General features: G+C 35.9%; 1 protein-coding gene and 1 long non-coding RNA gene across 2 annotated transcripts; both read right to left on the reverse strand.

Annotated features, from left to right (window-relative positions):
- Nucleotides 1-1,792: 1,792 nt before the first annotated feature.
- Nucleotides 1,793-16,283, reverse strand: LOC122531942 (receptor-type tyrosine-protein phosphatase kappa-like). The gene is made up of 4 exons (XM_043660278.1): nucleotides 16,163-16,283; nucleotides 6,503-6,579; nucleotides 5,047-5,181; nucleotides 1,793-2,035 (listed from the first exon to the last, which is right to left on the reverse strand). Exons 1-4 carry the CDS (start codon nucleotides 16,281-16,283, stop codon nucleotides 1,793-1,795), a joined length of 576 nt encoding a protein of 191 aa, XP_043516213.1.
- Nucleotides 16,284-16,525: 242 nt separating this feature from the next.
- Nucleotides 16,526-25,587, reverse strand: LOC122531921. The gene is made up of 2 exons (XR_006307420.1): nucleotides 24,859-25,587; nucleotides 16,526-16,559 (listed from the first exon to the last, which is right to left on the reverse strand). It is a non-coding gene; the product is annotated as an uncharacterized LOC122531921 (long non-coding RNA).
- Between the last annotated feature and the right edge of the window lie 60 nt (nucleotides 25,588-25,647).

Genomic DNA, 25,647 nt, shown 5'->3' on the forward strand with positions numbered 1-25,647 from the left:
CTTTGAGTTGCAACTTATTGAATATTTTTGCGAAATCTTACAATTAGTTGCCAGCACGCAAACGTAAGGCAAACTTTACAAATATTCGTAGCAGAATCATTATCAGAAATTACGAATTAACTTCACCATTTTTCTTTAATAAATGCAACACGATTGAAAAAGCAGTAAATTCACAATTAATTGGCGATCTGTCGGGAAGGAAGTGCAAAAGTTTCGAGCAAATCGCTACTTGGAGGAAAACAGTGGTGAAACGTTTATTATCCATTGTTGTTCCGCTTGAAATCACAAAACATGTTGAAATTTACGACTGAGAAGGGCATTAAACGCGCGCATAAAGCACGTTTATGTTCTTCGCCTCGATGTATCACGTGTTGGATATAAATCTCAGAAATGCGGAACATGTAGATGGAACGAGGAAACGTTGGAACGTGTGTACTGAGAAGATGTGATGGAGAAATTTAGAAAGAGACGATGAGAAACAGGCATGCTCCAGATAAGGGAGAAAGTCAGGGATATTATACGAGTCGGATGCTAAAGAAAAGAGGTTGAAGATCGATCTCAAAGATAAATTAGTGGTAACAAACTCCATCGTAAACCGGGAGACAGACAAATAAAGATTCATCTGTCTCTTGAAATAAGTTAAAAATTAAAAGTGATGAAATCTGAAACGATTAAAGATAAAATGATAAGTTGGTTACCTCGTTTTTTGTTTTCTTTCTTGGCAAAATTTATTTGAAAATTAATTGTGTTCGCGTGTACTTGACTAGATATTATTATGTTTGGTGTACTGATCAATACACGAGTATTGACAAATTACACAATTTTGAGAAACATCTAATTGACAAATCGACTTTATATTTTAAGCAAACGGTAGCAATAAAAATGCTAATTCATAATTAGGCGCAACAATCTTCAGAACGTATGATATACAATAAAAATAATCGCAATCTAGAATTTATATTACAATGTCCATAATGCATAAGACGAAACTCTAAATTTCTCTCTATGTTGTATGATTACGCTTATGAAAAGTTTGTTATGATAAATATAAATACAATTATGGTTAAATTGTTAATTAAATTAATATTTTATATATAATTTATTTATATTAAATATATACGTATATAACAAAATTAATTAAATGTTCTGTATAATTTAATGAAAATTAAATAGGGGAATGAAAATTAATAATGATAAATTAAAGTGCCAGCAATGGCGGTTAAACTTACATTATAAGTTAATAATTTATCAAACTAAATAAATAAGTTTATAAATTTTATCAAACTAAAAAAAAAAAATTATTATATCAAATTTATTAATTTCTAGGTGAAATTCAAATTAATACTAATAGTGCAAATTTTTATATTAAAATACATTAAAATTGAATAACATAAGCTAGAATTAGATACCCCATTATATTAATTTAAGAATAAAATTTTTATAATTAAACAATTGAATCATTAAAATAAAGTAATACGGAAATTTGTTATTTAATTTGATAATCCACGATAAGATATACTTAAATCATATTTATATGTGTTGTTATTAAAATTTTAAATAATAATAAATAACACACCAACAACAATAAAAAAAGTAATAAAACACCAAGTAAGTTTCAAAATGCTTTTCTCTCCAAATCAAATTCACCGACGCATTTTTATTATTCCTGACGTTCATGTGAAGTTAAAAAATCATCATTATAAAGTTCCTGACGTTCATGTAAAGTTAAAAAATCATCATTATAAAGTTCCTGACGTTCGTGTAAAGTTAAAAAATCATCATTATAAAGTTCCTAACGTTCGTGTAAAGTTGAAAAATTATCATTATAAAGTTCAAAATCATCATTATTTATACGCACACAGTTCGTTCTGTACAGAGAAAGAAGAACACTCACGTCATTGTCGTTCTTCTTGTAAAGCCTTATCGTTCGTATGTGGAAATTGGCGAGCTCTTCCTCTTTCATCACGGAAACCCCGATACCGCCATATTCTTCGTCCTTGTCCTTGCTCGCTGGCCAGTACTGGACGCACATCACCTGAAATTGATTTGTTCGATGCTCGTTGTCATTCGACGGACAAGTTTGGAAATGTGAAACAGTTCGATGCACGTCATTTAGTACGAACGTTTCAAAATTTGTGGGAATGACATGCTATGTTCGAGATTTTATAGAAAGACGGAGGTTCCTGAAACTGACGCGGGAAATTCAAATTCACTCTAAATGAAACACTGGAAATTCAAAAGATTACTCTCGGGAATCTCTTTTCGTGTAGGAGTTCACTCCAAATGAATCTTTGAAAATTCTGTTTTTGGATTTTATTATTCATAAATCTGCTCGCAGAGACAAAAATTTCACTTTAAGATGTTTCTTGGATTTTATTACGCTCGCAACTTGCGTATCGTAAGAGAATGGAAAGAAAGTTTTGATAAAAAAGTTTTTTTTTTTAATTAGGAGTATTCTAATTATACAAATAAGAATAAAAAACGTTACTTCAGAGTAACGTGCTGTTTTATTACTTGATAAATTACTATTAATGTTTAATAACTAGTAAAGCAATACTTTGCTGAATAAAGTAAATAAATTAAAGTACTCAATAAACTACCATTTCATTGCTTAATGGCCAAAGAAACCTGAATATTTATTTATTTATTTATTCATTCGTCATATGACGGGACGAATCCCTTTGCAATACGACAATAAAAGATATGATACAAAAAAAGAAAGAAGAGAGATAAGAAAAGTATAATGATGCATGAATAAGTATAAATGAAATGAAATTAAAATTAAATTGAAGTTAAAATACCGGAGATGAAGGAAAAGTTGTTCCACGGTCCACGCGAAAATAAAAAAAACCACGATAGAAGTCAGAGTATAGCGAATGAAAGTAACAGCAAACTCTGATAGAAATCCGTTATTACAAAAATTAATAACAACCATACCATTATTCGTTATAAATATAAAAAGACAACGATCCATCATTGAAAAACCAAATCTACGTATAATACATTCCACGCGTCATGTGGCAAAATAAATCCGCCCCTACGTGAACTGTGCGAAAACTTGTGATTCGGGGAAATTTATTTCTTCTTTTTTTTCTTTTTTCTTTTTTTTTTTTCGTGCGTCAAGGCAAAACGTCAGACCGTTGCGCGACCAATGAAAACGTCTCTTCTTCGTCGTTGTGGATCATCGTTATCTAGGCAAAGAGGCGAGGCTAAGTGAAGTGGCTGCTAACAACTTCCAAACTCGTTTACTTTCGCTCATCGTCATCGATTTTCACGTGCGAAAGCACGGCTTCTTTAGACACCGCGCCACAGCCAGCCACGACGTCAGGTTTCCGTCGTGTTACCCGCGACCACGCGGATATTCTCGCTTATTGAACGCCATGTGTCAAAAGCTCGCCACGTGCAGTTTTTTCGGCTCTATGTACACCATCGTTCAAAAGCCTTGGCGCAAGTTTCCGTATTTGTTTCAAAACTGGAGATATTTGAATAGTGCCTTATACAAAAAGGAATCTATGTACTATGTATGTATATATTATACACGTTATATATAATAATATTAATATATTAAATAACATAAATAATAATATATTATATATAATATTAATTAATTATTTATTATTATTAATATATTAGGATATTACAAAATTTTATTTTGCGATTTTATATATATATATATATATATATTGCAAATAATACAAAAATAAAATTTTATATATATATATATGATATTAATATTAATATATATTAATATTATATATATATGATATTATATTAAAATTGCACATTATAAAATTTGACATTTATCATAAAATTTAAAACATTTTATTTTCAATTTATTATAAAACTTCAAATTATAGATTGTCATTATTATCGATTATTATGGATTGTTTTTTTTATATAAAGTACTATTTAATATCTCTAGAGAGTTTTGAAATCCATTACATTTATCCTAAGAACTTCTAAGCACAAATGCACACGTAGTACATTAAGAATTGTGTTGCAAAATACACGTGTAACATGAAAGTTTCATTATTTGCAATAAATACAGTTTCATTATTTGTAATAAATATATTAAAAACGAAAGATATCCAAGTGTTTTTGAGCCGGAGTGTACATGTGTATAGTGTAACATTGCGCAAGAAGCGTGCAGCGTGAAAACCGTGTAATTTCGGACAGAAATTTCCATACACGTGTGGAAATATACATGCATACATTACAGTACAGCGTGTCTTATAATAAACGAACGCGAGCCGAAGGGAAAACACACCAACTTGCGAAAATATTTGCACGAACTATTATGTATATTATTTACACGTGCAACGTTTACGCGGAATTATGCAAACGATAGTATAATATCTGAAAATTTCATTGCACACTGCGAATGTATCATGCATTAATGCAAAAACTATAATACCACATATAATACTATAGTACATTTTTGTACATTTCGTATCGTGTCGTATCTTTTATAAATGCAACATCAATGAAACGTCAAAATCACAGATTAAATAGTTTCTCTTGCGAACGACAGGAAATTTTCTTGCGTAATAGAAAAAGGAAGCGTACGTAGAAACGGAAAATAAAATAAAAATTTTAGAAATTACAAACGAGAAAAAGAGACAAATCGATCTCTATCCGTAGTGTTAAACAATAATAAAATAATAATAAATAACAATAATAAATAATAAATAACTGTAATACTAAATACTGTAAATAATAATACGAATATTACCAATACCAATTGTAAATGATAATACAAATATTAATGGTACTAAACGGATCAATTAATAATTAATACAAATTAATTCTTAATAATAATCAAACGATTATTTAACCGGAATCTGAAATAAATTGGAAGAAGAACAACGTGGCTTTTAAAACGATTTACGTTTGTTCAATTTCTAGCGCCTTTATCGCGAGCACCGATGTTCCAAATAGATATCAGTCGTTTGTCCCGTTAGTCCGCTTGAATTACTGCACTCTCTAACTTTAACCAACCTCTAGACCCACCAATTAAATAACAAAACGTTGGCTTCGGCTACCCACCCTGATGAAATCGAAGGTTTTCGTCAGCATGACGATGCAGCAAGCCTTCTCCTGCCAGACCATCCTCCAGAATTCAGTCACGGTGTTCTCCATAGGTCCCTGAGTCACGATGTAAGCGTTCGGTTTCAATATACTCTGCAACGTAATTATTTGTCCATTAAAACGAGAATGTATCTCAATTCGAACGATTTGAAAATCTGATTTGTCAGCTTGAAAACTAAATAACTGGAAATTCACGTTCGAGCGGATTTTTACTTTGACTTTTGATTTTGAAAAATGAAAATGATCGTGCTTGTTGTGGATGAGATAGTTGGAAATATTGAGAAATTTGCAGGCGAGTGTTTTTCGATGTAGAAAGAAATCTCATTAATTAAAAATCGTGTCGATTTAATTCAATGAACCTGAAATTTAACAAACTTGATTAATCAGAGAATAGTGGTTTTGCATTATTATACTATTCTATGGAAATTGGTGATTGATCTGTACACAAGTGATTAATTTTTTAATTAAAATAAACTTATTTTTAATTAAAACAAATTTACTGTTATAATTAATATTCATTCGTGGAAGTGAAAAAGTATTATAAAGAGTCAAAGAAGAGACAAGTTTCTCTATGATTCGTCAAATAGAATTTATAGTAAAGAAAGATGAAGAAATGTAATAAAAGATGATAGTTATCTTTGTTGCTTGAAATATTTCATCTAAAGATGTGATGTTTCATAGTGGTTAATATAAATTATTGAGAAAAAAAAAGAAAAAAGAAAAAGTAGAACTTCTACTCCGTAGAAATATCGAAGATTTAATCGCTTTGGAGCAATCTATTTCGGGTATTGCGATTATGGATTATTCAAATTAGATGATTTCGTGCTGGAAATTTAAGGAAACCATACAACCTTGATCTTGATCTTTAATATCCATCAGTCACGATGTGAGAATGTTAAAAAAAACGTCATTTTTCATTTATTCAATATAAATTCCAAGTACAATATTTCATCTCTTTGAAGGATAGCCAAGTGTTTATAATTTTTGAACTGTATTTGCTTGCTGTTATTTTTTTCAGAATACACTGTTATTAATTTAACAATATTCGATACTGCGAATTTTTGTCATACCATTTTACAATTAAATTACGAATATAGTATTTCTAAAATTCACTATCTTCGTCTTTCATAAATTTATAAATCTGAGAAGAAATAACTTTCAATGCCAATTGTTCGCAATCACGTCGACGTAACGAACCGAATTACGGATCATAAACGACTCGAGGATCGAACGAAGGTTTATCTAGAATTTCTGCTAACAAAGTGAAAGACTATAATCGACGATAGCAGCTTCGTGGAATTTCGCGGAGATTTAATTAAAGTCATGCAATATAAAGACGAGAGTATGAGATCTTTCTCATTTTGGAAAGTCCAACAAAACCAGAGTGCAAGCATGCATGTACGTTCTTACTTACATCTACGTAAGAGGCATTAACGTAATCGGAGTCAGGCTCGCCTTCGATAGGATCCAAAACCACCCTGTTGTAGTCGTCTGTGCTCGAGAAAAAAAAAAAGAAAATCGACCAACGTTAGTATATACGATGCCCATTGCGTAATCAAGCAAACAGGTTTTCATTCTTAAAACTAGCATGTTACTACACACAAAATTACACACGGCGAAGCGCGCTTGTACAAATAAAATAAAAGAATAAATAAAAAGATATAATAAATGAAATAAATTGATTTTTATACAATTCAGCAACAAGTTCCCAATCTGAAAGGGAAAACACATCGGTCCGTGCAGTATCATGTTTTCCACCGATTTTTATATTTGTTTCTCCTACGGAGGGGGGAGGAAAAGCAAAAAAATACACATTTCATGGGAAAACTTTGGCGAACAAAAAAAAAAGAAGAGTATGTTTCGACAACGGCAACACGTGCAAACAATCTTTTTCCCAAACAATCCGTTTTTTCATTCGTCGAAACGGCGACGAAACAATTTCCGTTCACGTGCACTTTTATCGAAATTCTTTGCCTTCGCTGCGCGTAATGTAAACCCCCGACGCTTTTAAAATCGAACGAGCAAAAAACAAAGTAAATAAATCGAAATAATCCCGGTGTGTAATTGCTCGCGTTAAAAAGAAAATTTAGTCCTCCGATCGAGCGTGTAATGTGTTCGTGAATATATATCGCGAAATATTATTTTATGTTTCAGTATGTTTTGAATGCAAATTGTAAATTAATCTTGTCCAATTTAGAAAGAATATTAGAAAGAATATTAGAATATTTAAAATTTATTGAAATTTAAATGTAGATTATAGTGTAATTTGATGTATAACAATGTTATTGTTATATTATTGTAATGTGATCATTATAAAATAAGAACAGTGGAACCTAAATGAAAATTTGTTTAATAAAAATGGTTATGAAACAAGTATGAAATAAATAGATATATTTGATAAAAATGATAATTATCTGCTTAATAAAGAATTTGTCTATATATTTGAGACAGTCTAGTAAAAGCAAGATAATTGTAAATTAATCTTGTCCAATTTAGAAAGAATATTAGAATATTTAGAATTTATTGAAATTTAAATGTATTTTTGATGTCTAAATTTATTTAACTGTGAATAAAAGAAAAAAAGGGGGGGGGGGGGAGGATGAGAGCTTGTTACATAAAGGAGAATCATAGTTAAATAAGTAAGTGGATGAATAGATTGTAGTGTAATTTGATGTATGACAATGTTATTGTTATATTACTGTATTATTGTAATGTGATAATTGTAAAATAAGAACAGTAGAACCTAAATGAAAATTTGTTTAATAAAAATGGTTATGAAACAAGTATGAAATAAATAGATATATTTGATAGAAATGATAATTATCTGCTTAATAAAGAATTTGTTTATATATTTGAGACAGTCTAGTAAAAGCATTAAGCAAGATAATTGTAAATTAATCTTGTCCAATTTAGAAAGAATATTAGAAAGAATATTAGAATATTTAGAATTTATTGAAATTTAAATGTATTTTTGATGTCTAAATTTATTGTTTCTCAAGCATTTTTCCACACATGCTTCTGTATATATATATATATATATATATGTTTATATGTCAAATTTTAATATATATATGTTTATATGTTAAATTTTCACATTTCATAAATGTTATTTGCATGTTTCGACTCTATTTCGAATTTAAAAGAGAAAACATCTGCAATACTCCTACGAGCACGTTCGTTTTAACATACTTCTAACTAACAACGAAAGAACACGCGAAAAAACAAAGCAACAATATATATATATTTTTTTTAGATAAAGAGAAACTTCTCTAATTACATACGCTTGTAACAACAATCTTCACCAACCAAAAAAAATAGTTAAAAAGAAAGGTCCCAAAAAGAGGAATATATGAAAAAAAATTATCGAAATAACAAGATCGTTTTATTTAAACAGAAACTGAAACGAAAGCCGGTTCAAAAATTTTTCGAAAAAAAAAAAATCTCACCAAATTGCTTCTCGCCGGGGAAAACGAGGGACCGTATCAATTTCAAGAAAATGTTATTTCATCGTTCTCGTGTACGTGCATACAGGGTGTCTGTTTTAATTGGACTCTCTCTTTCTCTATAGAATATCTTGTTGAGTTAGACGATGAATTTTTATATACTACACGTAGAAGTAATGATGAAAATTATTATCGGAAATATCCAGGAATAATATTCGAAATTTACAGTCGCGAAAGACAATTCTGTAGCAGGCTCGATTTTTCAAAAATTACTGTGTAATAACAGTTTAATAATAAAATTGTCGACGACTGAGATATAAGTCTCCTATCAATGAAATTAACGAGTAAAGTAGATGAAACAAATTTCTATTATCTTTATAAGAACTGAAATTCCACGTTTTTTTTTTTTTTTTTTTTTTTTTTCATGAAAGGAATTATTCGTTTAATCGTGTTCTTCGTGTTCTTCGTTGTGTTATCGTGCTTCGATTTTTAGAGATTTACTTTTGTATGTACTTGTTGACAACTGTCTTTGTCATAGATTGTAAGGACAATTGTAATGGACCTTTCAAATGATAGAATTTTTATTTTAATCGTAATTTTGTTGTTGTTTCATTGTTTCTTTCTTTTTCACTAATTTTGTGCTTTCAACATATATGTTATGTATTCAATCTTCTTCGTAGTCTAGTCAATCAAATTTGGAAACTAGTTCGGTGAATTTAATAAAAAACATATTTATTTACTTGTTTGATATTCGAAAACGACATTGTCAGTGATGAAGTAATTTTTGTAATCCTTTTTTGTTGTTCCTGATACTTCATTATCAGCTATTGTGTTTCTTCCTTATTTGTTTTTCTTTGTTTTGACTTTCAAAGAAAAATCTAATCTGAAATTTTTAAGAGATTAACAGAGTTATACTCATAGTCGGTAAGAGAGATTCTTTTTACTACAATAATTTCTTATCGCATAAATATTCCACCGTCGAATAGAAAAAGTTCGTTTCAATAAAGTGTATTATTATTTATGTTCAAAGTTTTTATATTATTTCATATTACCCCAAAACACGTCAATAGATACGCGAATTTGTTTTCAAAGCAGGCTGTACATCATGGACAGAATAAATCAGATCACGTCCGTTTATTAAGAGTTCATATAATTTGTAATGGACGCTGTTGGAAAAATCTGTTGCCCCTTATGACACCGATTTCTTCCCCTTGCACTGTGCGCGCTACGTATTTTCCCGTCCGGAAATAAATGAATATCATTTCTGGCCAAATAGGGAACGGCAAATGGCGAAGTTAATAGCCGTGGCTACCCCGTTTATGGGTTTGCATTTGCAACGCGTCCACTTCGTTTATTGCATTTTTATGGGCGAACGCAAACGTCGTTTATAAAACGTCTCTACCCTTTACCTCCTCCCCCTTCCCCTTAGATCGTTTACTCGAACGTCTCGCGACGTCTTGTCAATTGCTACCGAGAAATTCTGTTTGACGTACTGCGTGCCAACGTGGCGCTCGAAACTTCCGAATTTACCACCCGTAATTCGTGAATGTCGAGAGCGAACGTCGGCAGACCTAAATATTTCAACGTGGAATCGGAAATTCGAAATTGATTATCCCCGGCCCTCGGCCCCGTGTGGCGCCGGCATTACAATTTCGACCGTTCCCCAACCGGCAAAATCAGAAATTTTCGAATTTATTATTCACGGATTTTAAATCTCGAACAGAACTGTTTGTCACACGACTGATGTAAAATTTAATTCTGCGTCAATTCTAAATGAAATTTAATTCCGTTGATCAAACTCCCTTTGGAAACATTTCGTTTTTTTCTTTTTGAAGGGTGGGAGGTTAGAGACATTTCGTAACTAGCAGTTTGATCTTCACCAATGTCCAAAGTAATAATAGTTAACGCGTGGCTCATGGACATTTACGAGCATGATCGAATTGATCATTTCTCGTTCACAGTTAGATGCGTTTTGCATAGATACGCGTGTATCTAAAATGTTCGGAAATAAAAATGTAAAATTTCAATAAGAGACGTAAATGTTGTTTGATTCTAATAATGCGATTTCGTTAACAGCTCCATACAATTTTTGAAACAAAAGAAATGACGGACTCTTTGCGTAGAACAATATCTAAGAATACCAAAGAGTAAAAATGTGTAGAAATTAATTTTAAAATATTGTTGAAATTCGATAAATTTCCCCAACATAACTCTATACGATTCTTACGAAAGAATAAGAGCGAGAGGAATGACGAACCTTCCAGAATGTAATACTAACTCTAGAATAGTGTTATAAATTTCAGAAAAACTCCACATCGAAATTCAATGTAACTCTAACAGTCAACAAATTTCAATAAATTCCATGTCAAAATTCAATGAATTTCACTCAGCATAACTCTACTTGATTTCTACGAACAAAAGGAACTTACAAAGAACTCATTAATACGTGTGAAAAAAAAAAATACTCTCATTATACCACCATAAAAATCAATGATATTTCACTGGATACTGTACTAGTGGTTACCATAGATAGTTATATATTGATGAGTGAATATACATAATGTTTGTATGGAAGGATGAGTGTGGCGAGAATGTGTATATAATTGTGGTGTGGTGTGATCTGAGTGTTTGATATATTTCATGGCAAAAGAAAGAACGAATGAGAGAGATGTATGCGAGAACAATTGAGAGCGGGCATGGTGACGAGAAACAGTTGTGATCGGCAAGATACCCAGACGCAAAGCATGAGAGACGAGATAGAGAGTAAATCGATGAGAGCTAAACGTTATATGTGTTTCATAATTTATATTAAATCTATCAATAATCAGTGTGTTTGTAATTCGATCCACTAACTGATACAACGCACATTCGCTTGATACTCACGAAGAGAAGAGGAACGAGAGGAGAAACTTACAAAGAACTCATCAACACGTGCGTTTATGAAAGAATACTTTCATTATACCACCATAAAAATCAATTCTAGAACCCTCGACAAATTTCAAGAAACTCCACGCCAAAATTCAATGATATTTCACTGGATACGACGCACATCCGTTTGATATTCACGAAGAGAAGAGAAATCTACGAAGAATTCATCAACACGTGCGTTTATGGAAGAATATTCTCATTTTACCACCATAAGAATTAATTTCAGAACCTTCGATAAATTTTAAGAAACTCCACGCCAAAATTCAATGATATTTCACTGGATACAACGCACATCCGCTTGATATTCACGAAGAGAAGAGAAACTTACAAAGAACTCATCAACACGTGCGTTTATGAAAGAATACTTTCATTATACCACCATAAAAATCAATTCCAGAACCGTCGACAAATTTCAAGAAACTCAATGCCAAAATTCAATGATATTTCACTGGATACAACGCACATCCGCTTGATATTCACGAAGAGAAGAGAAACTTACAAAGAACTCATCAACACGTGCGTTTATGAAAGAATACTTTCATTATAGCACCATAAAAATCAATTCCAGAACCTTCGACAAATTTCAAGTAACTCCACGCCAAAATTCAATGATATTTCACTGGATACAACGCACATCCGCTTGATATTCACGAAGAGAAGAGAAACTTACAAAGAACTCATCAACACGTGCGTTTATGAAAGAATACTTTCATTATAGCACCATAAAAATCAATTCCAGAACCTTCGACAAATTTCAAGTAACTCCACGCCAAAATTCAATGATATTTCACTGGATACAACGCACATCCGCTTGATATTCACGAAGAGAAGAGAAACTTACAAAGAACTCATCAACACGTGCGTTTATGAAAGAATACTTTCATTATAGCACCATAAAAATCAATTCCAGAACCTTCGACAAATTTCAAGAAACTCCACGCCAAAATTCAATGATATTTCACTGGATACAACGCCGCCTGATTTTCACGGAGGAGGAGAAGAACGAGAAGGGAAACGAACACGTTGCGCGCCTGCGAAAGAACGCTTTCATCCTACCACCGAAAAAACACGTGGACGCAATCTTCTCGGAGGAACCACACGAAAAGGAGAGGGGGAGGGGGAGGGGTTTGCACAATCGGCGAATTAAATTCGCCATACCACGCGGTTCGGGACGGTTCGTTTCCGAGCGTGACGGCGAGGAAGAAAACGGGCAAATTGAATTAGATCAGCGGGTATCTCGGGCGAGACGCGCGCCTCGCGCCAGCCACGTTGAATTAAGAATTTACTCGGGAAGTTTCCCCTTAAACAACCGACGAAGAGGGGGGGGGGGCAGACTTCCGTTCGCGCTCAGCCAACGCTTGGATCCACTTTCTTCCTCTCCGCCACCGAAAACGAAATAAGTGTATCGCGTGAGCGGCTCGCTTCTCTTCCAGCGTTCGTCTTCCATCCTCTCTTTCTTTCTTTCTTTTGTTCCCCGAGAACAACGACAACGAGAAATTGAAAAGAACAACGGAAAAGAAAAGGAGGGGGGGGGGGGACAGATTGAGAAATAAAGGGAGAGACAATGGGGGCAACGCGTGATCGCAATTACCAGATTAAAGTCAAGATGCTCCTACGCTGTTCTCCGGGCTGAATGTCGAACAAATCAATTGCAATGTTCGATATTGCGGAGAAGGAACAGTCTCCTGGCTAAGAGAAGATTGGAGAAAGAAGTTTCTGGAAAGGGACGAGATAAATAAAATATTATAAAACAAAAAAACGCAATAATAAATAAAAAAATAAGAAACAAAATAAAATAAAGTATTTTAACAGATGAGAACAGATTCATTCAATCTCACCACATTTTGATTGTGTGTGTGTGTGTGTGTGTGTATATAATATTATTATATGTAATATGTAAACTAATATTTGAAATATATATAATAATGAGTGTATATATATGTACATATATATCATATCACGGGATGGTGAACAAAGACTAGCAATTAGTAGATTGAAATCAACAAAGTTTTGAGACGGATAAATGGAACCGTCTTGGGGTTACTCTTGAAACTTAGGAACAAGCAGTGTTTGATCTTTTACGAAGATAAAACGACGATTTCAAGATTTCGCCTAGTTTAGTTTTGTACGTGAAGTATGTTGATAGTACAGTATTATATTTCTCGCAGTCGTGTAATCATTTGTGAAATTTGAAACGATTGAATGGTTTGGGAGACGCTTTCTTTCGATTGCGAAATTACACATTTGTATAATACAAAGTAAATGATCCGGATCGATGATTATTGACCTGATCAATTTAAGAGAGTTACGAAATATATTAAACGTGATTGATATTCATTGTTGTTTCTCTAAGTGTATATTAATTTGTTAAGTTTGTTGGTAAATCTTTCAGTACATCCTACAGATTTCCATGTTGTATTCTTTGCGAAACAATTCTTGATAAATATTCGCTTGATTAATTTATCAGAATCGTCTAGTTGATGTTCGTTGCGAATTCTCTATGAAGCTTAGTTTGGTAGATTATACACAATTAAGAATACAAATTTCTACGTTGTATAGTGTTCTTCGAAAAGCAAGTGATTTAGCTCGATGAGTATTGAGTTGTGATTAATTTGCTGGCATTATAAAGTGCATTAAATGTAATTGTCATTTTTCTATGAAGCATGCAATAATTTGCTAAATTTATTAGTGCAGTGGATTATGTACACAATCAAGAGTACAAATTCCTATGTTGTATAATATTCTCTGCACTGCAAGTGATCCAACTCAATGAATATTGACTTGATTAATTTGCAAGAATTATAAAGTAGATTAAACGTAATTAATATTCATTATCGTTTCTCCGCGAAGCGTGTAATAATTTGCAAAATTTGTTGTTAGTTTAGAAAATTATGAACCTCGAAGATGTTCCACAAAGCAAATGGCCTACCTTGATAAGTATTGACTCGATTAATTCACGTTAAACGTAATTGATATTCGTTGTCGTTTCTTTTCTTACGAAACCTGTAGTAATTTATTAAATTTATTAGTTTAAAAGATGACACGTCTTCGAAAGTACAAATTTCTACGGTGTACGATCTACTTTACAAAGCAAGCGGTCTGGCTCGATGATTTACGAGAATTATAAAGTGCATTAAACGTAATTGATATTAATTGTCGTTTCTTTATGAAGCACCTAGTCGTTCCTCAAATTTGTTAATTTAGAAGATTGTACACCACCGGAAGTACAAACTTTCTTCGTAAAGCAAGCAAAATGTTGCAAATTTTCTTCGTAAAATAACTCGGTGATTGTTGATTTGCTTAATTGGAGAAAACTACGTATATTCTTTGTTAAGAATAATCCCCATTCTCTGATAATTATTACAGAATATTGTAATAACGTAGATCTTATGTCACTCTAAAGCACGACACCAAAAATATTTAATCGTTCTTATAAAAATATCATACAGAAGAAAAAACGATGTGAGAAGAAAAATGTCGGAAACTAGGAGAAGTGCGGTACACGTCGTACCAAAAATCGACCTCGTGAGATCGAATTTTAAACAAACCGTGAACGACTCTGATCGTCATCGAGAAGGAAAAAAAAAAAAAAGAAAGAAAAGACGAATCATCCGTTCTCCATAAAAATTTCTGGAGTCTGTCTTTCTGGAGTCTGTCGCGAGAAATATTATTTACATTCGATCGAGTCGCAGCAGGCGACGGGACTGGATTTCAATATCCATCTAGACGAATGTTTGAGAATTTGTTTGCGTGTAGAAAGAGTCTGGAGGATTGGTATACGTCAGGTTTTGCCTGGTACGTATCCAGTCTCGGGATACGAATCAGTTGACTGGAAAAGCCGCGGATCGGGTGGCAGTTGATTCAGAAAATTCTAGAAACCGTCGGTGGCTCCTGACTGGAGAAGCTCGTTAAAATCGGAGAAGTTCTCGGTGAAAAAAAAAAAAAAAGAAAAAGAAAAAAATGAAGAAATTCTATCGACGCTCGAGATGATCAAAAGTAGGTCGTTCATTGGAAAATGAATCGATAGAAGAATTCGTAGAAGATAGAAAATTCTTCTCCAGAAAGAAGTTGGACCTCGTACGTGCGTTTCTTTCGAACAAAACCTGCGTGCCACGAGAAAGAGAAAATTGGTACGTTAAAAAGAATTTTCGGGGACGAAGCCGAACGAAGAATAAACGTTTCGAGCGCCATCGAATGTTAGATAACGTCGCCGTAACGGACATTAATTGCTCGAAGGAGTAAAGCGTAAGGATACCAATAGATAACTTCGTCGATAGGAAACTGGAAATCCCATCGAGATCCTCGAAGAGCGGACAAAAGTCACGGTAACGATGCAATTGCTGCCAGACAGCGTAGAGCCACTTGAAACTATCCCCATTTCGGGGAAGGATCGCGAGTAATCCAGGCTCTTTCCTGCATCAGCAGATCCTGCTTCCGGAAATGACCGGGGATCGAACAAGCCCGAATCGACAAACGCAACTCCAAGAATCGACGTCGGTTCTCCTTGACGAAGATCAACTCCGAACCAAAGGGGGTAGTACGAACCCCGTATGATGGCGCATAGCCAAGTTCAGTTCGTTGTTTAAATTTCCTCAAAAAAAAAAAAAAAAAAAAAAGAAAACTTCATTCGTAAGCATTTTCGTGAACTTTGTGTAACTCGGTCGATGTTCGAACGATTTCGCAGAAACCCCGAGGAAACTTACCCCCCACTATCAGCAGCAGATGGAACAGAGCACGACGCACTTTTCCGCACTTCCGTCGAACGTCTTTATCCATCCTGGGTATGCTGGTAGCGCTGCTAGATCCTCGAGCGGCGACGATCATCGGCTGCGAAGGTGGACGTTCACCGCGGCCGGAGCGTTCTCCGTTACTGCAACGTGGCGAACAGTGTCAAGGGACGCGAGCCACGCGGTCAAATGTCATCGGGCCCCGGTCGACCGATGCCCTCCCCGCTGGTAGTTCCTGTTCCGGTGCGAACGGTCGGCTGCGTTACGGTCAGAAATCCGGCGAAATCCGTGCACACCAAAATACACCGCGGCACTGAGAGAGTCGGGCGCGCGCGCTCCCTCTCTCTCTCTCTCTCTCTCTCTCTCCCTCTCCCTCTCTCTCTCGAACGATCTCGGCCACTCGCACGCCACGCGGACGCGACAGTTCCTGACTTGCAACTGACGAGGGATGCTGCACGAAGAGTTTGCGCCAGTCTCGCGCCCGCGCACAGAATCCTTACTCCCCTGCGCTCCTGGCACCCTCGGTCAGTTAGTCACCCTCCCTCGCACCCCTCTTGCTTACTCCATTCCGGTTGCCAGCGTCGAGAAGGAGAAAGAAGAACAGTGCCTCTCTTTGCCTCTCTTTTCGGGTTTCTTCCTTCCTACTTCCATCCTCGCGCCGCCGTTCGCCCAGCGAGTGAACCACGCTTGTTCGCGCTCCTCGTCGCCCTCGGTTCGCAACCTTCGTCGCTCTCGCTCTCCGCGCGCTCTACGGGACCACCCCTCTTTCTGCGCTTTTCCTAGATCCCCCCCCCCTCGCCCCCTCCCCTCCTCCAGTTTGTTTCTTCCTATCGCTGAACCTATCTCTTTCCTCTTTCGCCTCCCTTCGTCGCACATCCAACGATTCTATCCCGTTTTACCTATGTCCCGTTACCGTGAACGCACGAGGGAGAAGGCAGTTCGTCTCTTTTCGGTTCATTTTCACCCACCCTCTCCTCCACGCCGTCGCTTCTTCGTTAGCCCGTCGCGTCTCCGTTCGTTCGTTCCTTCGTTCGTTCTCTTCAGACTAGCGCGCATCCTTTCGCCGGCTGTATCTCAAACACTAAAGAGTTTCTTAGGAAATTGAATTGAATCCCCTCCACCATCCGCTCACCTACCCCCCCCCCCCGAGTTACCCTCCAGCGCGTGTTATTTCTCTTCTTCCTCCAGTCCTATCCAGCTTCCAGACGCTTGTCCCACGCGTTGTTCGTCTCTCACCACCACCCACCCCCCTCCCTCCTCTTTATCTGTCTGTCGCTCGTTTCAATCCTACCTCACTCCCCCTCCGCCCTCCTCTTGCTTGTTCGATGCCTGTCTGCCTCTTCGGCGATTCGTCTTCGTCTCCTTTGCCCGTCTTCGTCCGTCACGTGACTCGCCGCCCTCCCGCCGTCTTTGAGTATCCTTTCTCTTTAACCGACCATCGTCACCTTCGCGCCACGACTGCCACGGCAACTGATTGTCTCGCCGTTAAGCGGCAATTTATATGTTAACAGGGCCGACTCGGTCGAGAGTCATGCATACGTTTAAGAAAAGGAGTTGGAAATGACGGCGGATAGGAGTAAGGGAGGAAGGTCGCGTGACAACGTTCAAGCCACGACGATTCGCTCGTTAGTCGAGCCGACGATCGAGCCCGTTCCGCTGATAGCCATCTACCAACCCCACCCGGTGCTTTCTTGCAGTCATCCCCCCAAGGGTTATTTGATACATGGAAATTCGAGCGAACGCCAACGAGTACAAATAGCAGGGTGAAAGTAGGCAGAAAGGGGGAGGAGCGTTCGAGAGAGGTCAAGGTTTTCACCATGGCTTTCTTAGATCGAGGACAGCCTCCCCCGAGGGAGAATTACGAGGGTTGTTCACATGGGGGAGCTGAAATAGGAGAACTTTCGAAATGTTCCCATCTTTCGGTTGATTCGCTTGATCAGCGAAACGTTAACCCTCTTGGCTCATAAACGATCCACTTCCAAAAATGGACAAGAAGCATGCTCGTCTACTATATAGCATAATATTGGTTTCGTATAGTTGCACGAGCGTGTAAATTATTGTAAATTTCAACAGATTCGTTGCAAGATTCGTGTGCTTTCTGTATATCATCGCTAGAATTTATAGAACAAATTATATATTTTATTTTATAATTGTAATTATTTTATTTTTTAATTATATGTTTTATAATTATAACAAGATACGTATGTATAAAGAGTGTTTTCAATAATATTTTATACGTAAAACAATTTTTCAATTTCTTTTTGTTTTATTTTTGAAGATACAAATTCATATCAAAAATCCGTAGTTTAGTTATCATCGCTGCGACAATGATATAATTGAAAAATACCACAATTTTAAGGAAAAATGTGTTTAAAGCTCTTTTCTTTTGTAATTTCCTTAGAGTACAACGTCAAAATGCCATGTTCTTGTAATAATATTCGAAACACGTACGTTCGCAGAATTTTTCCGACAAAAAGTATAAACAACTGTTCCTTCCGTATCGATAATTCAAAGACTGCAAATTTTAAATTATCGCGGCTCATTATCGAAAAATCTCAGCAGCTTGCAGTTTTGTGCAACTGTGAAATTTTCGTAGAAATTCACGTTGTTTAATATATGTTTTGCACGTTTATTTTCTTTCCTCTTACTTCGATGATCATTCAATTGGGGGAAGAAAATTTCTGAATATTATCCCGAGCACGATCGTCTATGATTGTTGTGCGATATTCACGTGAAGCAAAACAACATGCGTAACATTTACATTGACGAACAAAATCAAAAGACGTGACTGCGAATTTCGTTCATCATCTGCGAGATGATGCACGCGCACGAGTACCGGAAGTGAAACAACGGAACTAGCGTTGCACAGGGCGTGTCAACTTTCGCCTCCGCCATTTTTATCGATACGATCAGCTCTTGCATGATAAACATGTTATTTTCGACGAGATTTCGTTTTAGTTATTGTCGTTACTCTTGCTCGCATGTTCTCTCGTTCAGAAAACTTCAATCTGTCGTATTCTTCAGTCGTTTGATAATATAATATTATCAAATGTGAATTCCTCAAAAGATATATCGTTTGCTTAATATAATATTCTTTAAGAAGATGACATTTTATGAAAAGATGAATAAAATATTGTCAATTAATTATTTTCTTTATTCAGAACTTTCAACAAAGTTAAAGAATAATTCTTTATACTAAACGTATCGAAATATTCTCATATAAATCATTATAGTTATATATTTATATTATATTAATATTATATGATTTATAATAATTTAGATCGGAATAATTTGATATAATTCATATGATATAATTGATATAAATCATATAAATCATGATTCTTACAATTATGTTTCTGTCTATACAGAAATCGATGTTAATGTCGAAAAAAGGTATCAGTACCATTCAAGAAATTTTATGAAATACGTATACATCTATAATGTAATCGTGTTTTGTAATTGTTTATATCGTAGTTGCTCATATTTTTTTATTTATATTCCAATCGTGTGTTACTGTAATTGTCACATTGTAGTTGTACTTTGTTCTTCTTTACCGCCGCATATTCAAGTATTTAACTATTTCCTGTTTCCTTATTTACTCTCAATCAGGAAGTAAATTGTGGTATGCAAAAATCTCTTCTCTTTCCCGCGCATTTTCCTCCATCGTTTCCTCGTCGAAGTTACGAATTAACAAAACTCTCATTTCATTATAAATTATTCATTATATATAAATATATAGTATTATATAAATTATTATATCACTATAACTGTAACTACTATACTATTATATACTATATATTATAATACCTATTATACTATAACTATTATATAATTACTATTATACTGTAACTATTATATTATTATATACTATATACTATATACTATAATACCTGTTATACTATAACTATTATATAATTACTATTATACTGTAACTATTATATTATTATATACTATAAGAACTATTATACTATTATATACTATATACTGTAATACTATATACTATATATTGTAATAACTGTTACTATTATATACTATATACTGTAATAACTATCATACTATTATATACTATATACTGTAATAACTATCATACTATTATATACTATATACTGTAATAACTATCATACTATTATATACTATATACTGTAATAACTATCGTACTATCATATACTATATACTGTAATAACTATCATACTATTATATACCATATACTGTAATAACTATCATACTATTATATACTATATACTGTAATAACTATTATATAAATTATTTATTCATTATAAATTATAAGAAGAAAGAGAGAAAGAAACTCGAGCGTTATATACCATCCTCATCACGATCGGCGTTTATAATTTCACTCGCGGAGTGAATTCACGTGGAACAAAACAACGTACATAGTATGCACGGTGGTACGTACGAAATCGAGAGACGTGACCGTGAATTTCATTCGTGGCAGACGTCATCGATGTGCATACGGGATGGTGTACGCGCACGAGCACCGGAAGTGAAATTAGCGGCGCGTAGCGGCGTGTTAGCCGTGTAGTTAACGTGACGGGACACGCTCGTGGATCAAAGCTAAATCGACGCGCGGAGGACAAATAGACGGGGCATTAGCGCGTCTTCGCTGTTCAAATCACACCTTAACACGTGTCCCTCTTCGTTCATAGCCTGCCCCTCACCTCTCCCACGATTACACGCCGCAATCGTCTGCACAATCTTATTGGAAACCTCTCGGAAGTTTCACCGTGGAATCTCGCAACGGCAAGTTTCACCGCTGGCGTTTTCTATTTACCGATGTATTTTTCTTCGGCTGGTTTCTCGCGAAGATTCTCGAAAGCAAAATCTTCGACAGACTCTTAGAGGCAAAAGAAAAAAATATACGAATAAATTGCAGTTAGTCGCAAGTAACAAATATTGAAGTAAATCAACGGTGTCCTTGGTATCACGGGCGAACGAATCGAAATCATCGTGCGTTCCCTTTTTTTTTTTACAAACTAATATTTCATCCGCGAAATTCGCAAAATTTCTCGTTTCGTTTCAATTCGAAAATGTTTCGTTTGAAAACGTTATGAATATAATCATTTATTTGTGAATGATGTATTCTGACATTTGTATCTTTTCGTTTGTATAAAAAGACTCTTACACTGGGAACTTTTTGCTCATTTTTGTATGAAGTACGAACAAACACGCATCGATCGAAATTTTTCGCGGGGAAAATAAAAAAGAAAATCACAATGCTAAGAGTTGAACTAAATTTGGCGATAGAGGTGTAAATGAGAAACAGTCGACAGAAAGAGTTCGGTGTTGTTCTGTAATTATTTCGTTGTTATTTTATTGTTACGCATAGTTTTCGTTTATTGCATGAGCCAGAGTTTGTTCGTAAGCCGACATTTCTACACGATGTTATTAAATATTTCATTAGAAGAATTTCGTTTTTAATTTTCAACTTGAGTCTGCGAATTAATGTTTCTGCTTTTCTAATTTGTAACGTAAGTTGTTACAGATACAAAATTATTATCTAGTAAATATGATAAGATAACTTAGTGACACCTTATTTGTATTACAATTGAATGAAAGAACGTAATTTAGATAGAAATTTATCTCATCTATTAAACAATGTAATAAACACTTTACTTTGAATATCTCATACATCTTCGCCTATCATACATGTTCTGTTGACTTTCCAAAAATGCACCAACATTCTATAAATTGTATTGTTTCTCATAAACGTTTAGACTGAGACCACGTCATTATGAAAAAACTTTTGGATACAAAATATCAAAAGTTGAAGTATTCGTTATAATAGATAAAACAAATTCCCATTCTTTAAATTAATAACGTAAGCAAGTCCGTCAGCCGTGTCAAGAATTTTTTTTCCCAAATTGCAACATTTTCTCAGTTTTAAATATATTTAAATGTAATTTAAGTATATTAATGCTTTAAGTGTGTTAAATGTAACTCAGGCGAAACAAATGATAAGTTTATCACTTCTTAATAATTTCTATCCGGTGACATCGTACCGACGAGTTTAAATGAAAAAGGAAGCGACGAATTATTGTATACGGTTCGGTCGCTCGTTATGGTCCGCGAACCAGTTGCCAGCGCAACGGGTTAACCTTCTAAGTACTAACGTCCGATATATCGACACCTATATAATATCTGAGATAATCGAATGTCCGATATATTGACGGTCTCTCTCTCTTCTTGTTTTCGAGTAGCTTGAGTCTTTGTTTGATTTGATTAACTTTGAAAATGTAGGAACTACAACATACTTATATGAAAACATGTAAAATTAAACTTAAACGCCTGGCGATTTAAATATCCGTCCACCAGCGAAGAACGATTTAAATACCCTGTCCTTAGAAGGTTAAACTCCCTCCCGTTGAATAATCTTTCCCCGATATCCCTGAAAAAAAAAAGAAGAAGAAAAGAAAAGGAAAAGAAGAGAAAGAAATCGATCGATACCGTGACCAATTTTTCGTACTTCGATCTGTTCGCCGAACAGACGAACGCGGCACAGAGGTGGAGGCTGGTTCTTTTAATTCGCTGAAGGAGGGGAAGGACGGTGGAGGATGACAGGCGACTAAAAGCCGGGAATCGTCGCGCACAGACAGAGTTTCGCCGCAGAGGCGCGCGGAATTGGCCCGGCGACAACCGCGAGGTAGGTATTTTCATTGGCCCGGCGGGGGCGGGTCGAGTGAAAATAACGGCGGCGAGAGCGACGGAGTCGTTAAAAGTTGAGGGGGATTAGCTCGTCGTCGTAGTTAATGCTCAAGGCTCGATTCGAGCGGCATTCGCCGATTATAAGCGTAATTCGGGCCGAGCGTCGCATCTGTTCTTTAGCGCTCTTTTATCCTCTCTCTCTCTCTCCGCCATCTCCCCTTCCCATTCTGCCTGGCTGCTTGTCTTCGATGGAAACAACCTGTTATCGAACTAATTAATTTGACGTTGACGTGAAAAACGGGCTGCGTGTCGTGTTACGTTCGTTGGAACTTTTTCTTTCTTTCCTTTCTTTTTTTTTTTTTTTTTTTTTTTTTTTTCGTTTGTTTGTTTCCGTCGTTCGATCGGTCGTTCACGCTCGGATTCTCTCGATCTTTTCGCGTTGTTTCTTTTTTTTTTTTTTTCTCTTTAATTCTCAAAATCGAGCGGAACATACTTCGACAGATCTGAAAAATGGAACAGCTCGCCTCTTCTCTTAATTCTCATCGTCCTCTCTTCGCGGTTAAACGTTTAATTATCATTAATTACCTGGTTTTCGCTTACGCCCTAAAGAAGATTCGCATATTTCTGTTTTTTTTTCTTTTTTTTTGGCTTTTTTTTCTTAAATTTTCATTCTTCTCGTTTAATAGGTTAATTCCTCAGCTTAATATCTAGTCGTGTACTCGTAGCCTTACGTAAATTACTTCTTAATGATCTAAGCTTGGTGGCCAGCACCAAAAACACTCACTAGATTCATTTGCCTACGGACACAGATACGAGTGTTTCGCCTCTTTCTCGATCAGCTCGACGCTCGCTGCGAAATCGAAACGTTGTCACGATCACTTTCCTCGTCGGTTCATCGATTCAGTAACATCTTGTTTTGTTTTTTTTTTTTTTTCTTTTTTCCCTGTTTCCTTGTTATTCAGTCAGATGTGATATCAAAAAAAGGAAAGAAATAAATGCATCGTAGAAAACGCAAGGCTCGAAAAGGATTTTTATAAAATATACATATATATGGTAGGTATATATACATATATCTGTGTGTACGTATCTGGTTGAATTTCGATGATGGATCGCGATGCTTCGAGAAAGAGAGCGAAAAGGATCGACGCTCGACCAACGAGACGACCATTCGACTTGAGCTCGAGCGTGGATCTTTGAGCGATTCACAGACATACAAGCGAGAGAGTACTTCGTTTTACTTCATTTCGTCTCGACTTTTTTTTTAAATTTTTCATTTTTTTTCCTATTTTTTCTCTTTTTTTTTCGACTCTTAGTCTCGGTTTCGTAAACACATCGAGCTGCAAGATCCTAACTAATTTAATTCTCCACCTCGTTTAAATCCCCTAAGTAAATCTACCATCGCTAGAAGCCAAGACGCGCGATGATTTCTCGCTGTTTGTTCACAATCTCTCTTATTCTCGCGTTTACGAAGAAGAAAAGTTCGCTTCGCGAACGACCAAGTGACTAACAATACTCTTTGGTTAAAAACGATCGCGTGTCTCGTGTGTGTAGGTGTATGCATGTAGGTGTGTTCGTATGTATGTGTGCATGTATGAACGCGAGAAAGAAACGGGGAAAAAAAAAGCTTCGACGTATCGCGTGTACCTACTACTGCGTTAATCCTTTTTTTTTTTTTAAGACAAACTCAAAGAAAGGCCAGCCTTCTATTAACAAAATCAACATTCTGTGGGTTAAAATTCACCATTCATCCGCTCGGTGGCGCCACCTGCCACGTTTTTTTCGTCTCTCACATCCTCTACGAGCTCTAGTCAGCGAGCGAGTAGTTACGAAGTCTTACTTATTAGGGATAGGCTTAGTCCTAGAAGATATTAGGTAGCTGTCGAGGTTGTGATCATTTCGGAGAACCAAGGATGAACGTGGAAAGCGCGACGACTAGTGCTCTCTAGTATCTTCCAATCGGCATCTAGCCCCTGACCCTCTCCAACCTCAATATCTTCTTTCTTTCTCTCCACTTTAGAATTAACCAATTGGGCCTGTACGACAAGACCCAGCCAGAATGTAGCCAGTACGAGAATGCTCCGATCGAAGAAACGGGGCATCGATCTCTTCGTGGATCGACCGAGGGTCAGCTGGCTGCGTAGAAGATCCTCCGGGATCGTCGGAATATTACGGCCTTGGCCGCTTGTTACCGTGTAACTGATATGTCAAGATAGGATCCTATCGCTGAGGCGAGATGAGACTTAGTCCTGCGTTTCCTCGAGTCGCGTCGGTTTTCGTTCTCTCGTTCTATATATTACAATAATAAAGAGGGGAGGGGGGGGGGGGGGAGGACCTGGCCGAAGGCAAAGTCCACCCGGGATAGTGTACAGGTACTTGGTGAAGAGATTCGTTCCCTCCGTATTCGAGTCAGGGACGCGCCAATCTGTGGCCGATCGAACGACAAACAACGAGGGGGGCGAGGTAAGGGAGAAAAGCGACAATGGTAACGACGACGATGCTCTCCTCTCTGTCTCTCTTGCAGAGGATGGTCCATCGTTGGACGCTGTCGTTACGCCTCGTGCCAGCCGAGGCGAAGCGATTTCGTGATCGTTGCTCGCGGCTGAGACCCGCGTCAGCATTCGAGCGAAACGATCGCGTCAATGTGGGCTGTCCTCCTCCGTTCAAATTTCTTCTTCCGGCTGATTCTTTTTTTTTTTTTTTTTTCTTTTTTCTTTTTTTTTTTTTTTTTTTTTTTGTATTTTTTTTTGTCAGTGAATTTCGTAGAGTTGAAATTTGGTCGATGGTTGTAAATGAATGGAAAA

The sequence above is a fragment of the Frieseomelitta varia genome, unplaced genomic scaffold (assembly GCF_011392965.1).
Source record: "Frieseomelitta varia isolate USP_RPSP 00005682 unplaced genomic scaffold, Fvar_1.2 scaffold_428, whole genome shotgun sequence".
NCBI lineage: Eukaryota > Metazoa > Arthropoda > Insecta > Hymenoptera > Apidae > Frieseomelitta > Frieseomelitta varia.